Genomic DNA, 2,948 nt, shown 5'->3' with positions numbered 1-2,948 from the left:
TGTGTGTGTGTGTGTGTGTGTGTGTGTGTGTGTGTGTGTGTGTGTGTGCGTGTGAGAGAGAGAGAGAGAGTTCACACTGATGCTAGTGATCAAGAACAGGATGAATGAGAAAAAGTTCATCACCTCTTGTTTTGTTTTTGTCTTCAGTGAATCTTCTTGACACAACAACAATCACAGGAGACTGGGGCTGGCTGACATATCCATCACACGGGGTAAGAACTTCCTGTTGTGGAAGTGTTTTTGTTTACATAAAATGTGTGGATTTAAACACTCTTGTGTTTAAGCTTTAATAATCTGCTGTACCTCAAATAGTATTTTACTTTATTTAACTGTCTTTCATCCCACTGTGAAAAAATTGACCCCAGTAGTGACTGAAGTCCCGCCACCTGTTCACAGATCAAAATAATCTTTTTCCTCATTAAATACAGCTTTTTTTTCAAGAAATGTCAGGAGACAAACAGTCTCCCTCTTGAAACACTGTGGTTGCTTCAGTGCCTAATTCTTGATTGTTGTAAATTTTTGAACTATTTTTAATTATTCATGTTTGTCTATAAACTGAAACTTTTTTTTTTCAAATYTATTTTCAAGAGAAAGATAAGAGTTTTTCTTCTGATGTTCAACAATTTCAGCTTTAAAGGAGAAATATGATGCTTTTAAATCCTCCTTTTTCACATTTAAATCCTTCAGTTGCGGTCTATATAAAGAGAAACTGCAATGCTTTAGTCTGTAATCCTTCTTATTGTAACTCCAAAAGCCCCACCCCTTTTATAAAGTGTGTCTCAGATCAACTCATTTTGAGGCTGTCTCTTGTAGGGGGGTTTTGGGTATATTAATCGATAAATTTATGGATTATTAAATTCATAAATTATCCTACCTCAAGGCACCACGAGCCTTAATTTGGTTAAAAATCATAACCCAGGAAAGAGAAGGAAACCTGTAACTTCATTATAATCAGTCTCACAATAAATCTACCCAGAATTTTCTGGAGTTCTTCGCTTATAAAATCAATAAAACCTTATCAAGACACAAAAGAGACATTAGCTTATGTTGGCACATTCTCCACGGGCCATTTATTTACAGATTAAAATGTATCTGCACACTATCACAAGTATGAAATGAAAACATTATTGAACCAGGTAAATACTGAAATAGTTTGAGCAATAACAAGTGAGCACATAAAACAACAAACAAACAAACAAATAACATTAAAGGGGTTTTGAGGCAGAAATGATGGAGTTCTCTTAAGAAAGAGAATTTAACTAAAGTCCTAGTTAAATGAGGGAGTGCTGTATGTATACAGTTTTATATTTTATCAAATTTCTTACGAAAGATAAGGATCAACTTAACTGAGCACCTTTAATTTGTCACCAGCAAAATGTTAGCTTCCATACCCATTTGTTCTGCTGATTAATGGTACCAGGAAGAAGGTGTCGGCGAACCGGAGAACTTCAGGTGATGTTTCCCAAAGAACTGCTTCAGTGTAGTGGCCTGTCAGACACTCAGGATGTCTGTTCAGCTTCCGGTCCTTCAGTCAGAAAGCTGGGCTGTGATCTAGTGAAGAAAGGTGGACTAGCACTGCCTGCGTCCCAGGATGCCTCAGAGCGTGGAAGTTGGTCCAGACTTCGTAGCAAAATGGACTAAAGCGATGTATAAATTAAAATGAGCTAATTTAACTTTTATAAAAATCAAGCTCAGGTGTTGAGCTAACATGAGTCCACTCAGCGGGAGATGCAGAAGGACCACAGTCTTGCCCAGCCCATGGGGGAAGGGCTGCAGGCAGGGCATCTGCTGAGCTTCTGAAAACTGACATCAACGTTAACTAACTTCAGCTTCCTCTAATTTGGGAGTGCTCTCACTTTTAAGACCTCTGTTTGGGGCGGAGTTATGATTTTAAATCATCCAATGAAATGTTACAGAGCATCACTAAAAGTATCACTTAAAAAGGTTCAACAAATAAAACGTTTTGGAGGGAAAGTTTATACCTCAGACAAAGAGGGAGTGTTTTAGTTTGATTATTTTGCATCTAATTAAAGAGGGGAAGACATCTGGTTGCCTTAGAGAGAGATGAGATTGTGACACATTTAATTATTAAAGTCAAATCCTAAATTTTCTAAAGATTAAACATGTATAGATCAACAAAACACACTTCTTAAATCCTTAAATATAAGACACATCTTCTTCACACAGCTATTCTGCTGAACAGTTAATTAAGCAAGACTTAGTGGATCTTCAGGCAGGCCTTTTCTTTCTGTAGGAGGACAGACTAAAATCATATTTCTTTGATCAAGACATATGGAAACAGAAATAAATACACAGAAAACATTCATTTATCTTTTCCTTCTTTTTCACATTTAATGGAGAATCTGGTCCTTTTGATCTCAGTCAAGCTGAAAAGAGTTGGTTGAGCAAAGGAATAGACCTTTTACCAATTGACGTCATCACGCATGCGCACACGCATTTTTAGCGTCTCAGCCGGAAGCCGGGGGAAGCCGCCAATCGAGTTGGGGAAAGTGACTTTTGTAGTGTGTATAACTGCTCGAGGCAACGTGACCGAGTAAAAGACAGCGGATAACATTGTTCTTTTTACCAAATTCCTCTAGGAAAATCAAGCAAAGCTACTAAAAGAAGAAAGCTGTGACTCAATCAATGCGCTTTGCCGCCAGGACTTCACTCAGACGAAAAACAATAATGTGTATAATCGGCTTTTTTTTTTTTTGGCATGGCAATTAATTATCCGAACTCTGCGGACTACATTGCTACATTACATGGATATACTAAACAGACAAAAGAGAGAACAACCTCCCGCAGCAAAACAGCATGCTACTGGAAAGATGAGAAGCTAGCTAGTGCAACAAGTCAGAACGAAAACTGGAACTGCGAGGCCTTGCCAGTGTTGCCAGGTGGGAAATGTTGAATTATCGTATCAGCAGCTCAAAATTATCGTATTT

At 38.0% G+C, this 2,948-nt stretch overlaps 1 protein-coding gene across 1 annotated transcript in view; it reads left to right on the top strand.

Annotated features, from left to right (window-relative positions):
• Window positions 1-2,948, top strand: part of LOC106536451 (ephrin type-A receptor 7) — a gene marked incomplete at its 3' end in the record, with an annotated part of 23,967 nt that overhangs the window by 3,429 nt on the left and 17,590 nt on the right. The window contains 1 exon segment of the mRNA XM_014033735.1: window positions 148-212. Coding sequence (XP_013889189.1) covers window positions 148-212 — 65 coding nt within the window.

The sequence above is a fragment of the Austrofundulus limnaeus genome, unplaced genomic scaffold, assembly GCF_001266775.1.
Source record: "Austrofundulus limnaeus strain Quisiro unplaced genomic scaffold, Austrofundulus_limnaeus-1.0 Scaffold1822, whole genome shotgun sequence".
Lineage (NCBI taxonomy): Eukaryota > Metazoa > Chordata > Actinopteri > Cyprinodontiformes > Rivulidae > Austrofundulus > Austrofundulus limnaeus.
This window is presented reverse-complemented; position numbering and strand designations above follow the sequence as displayed.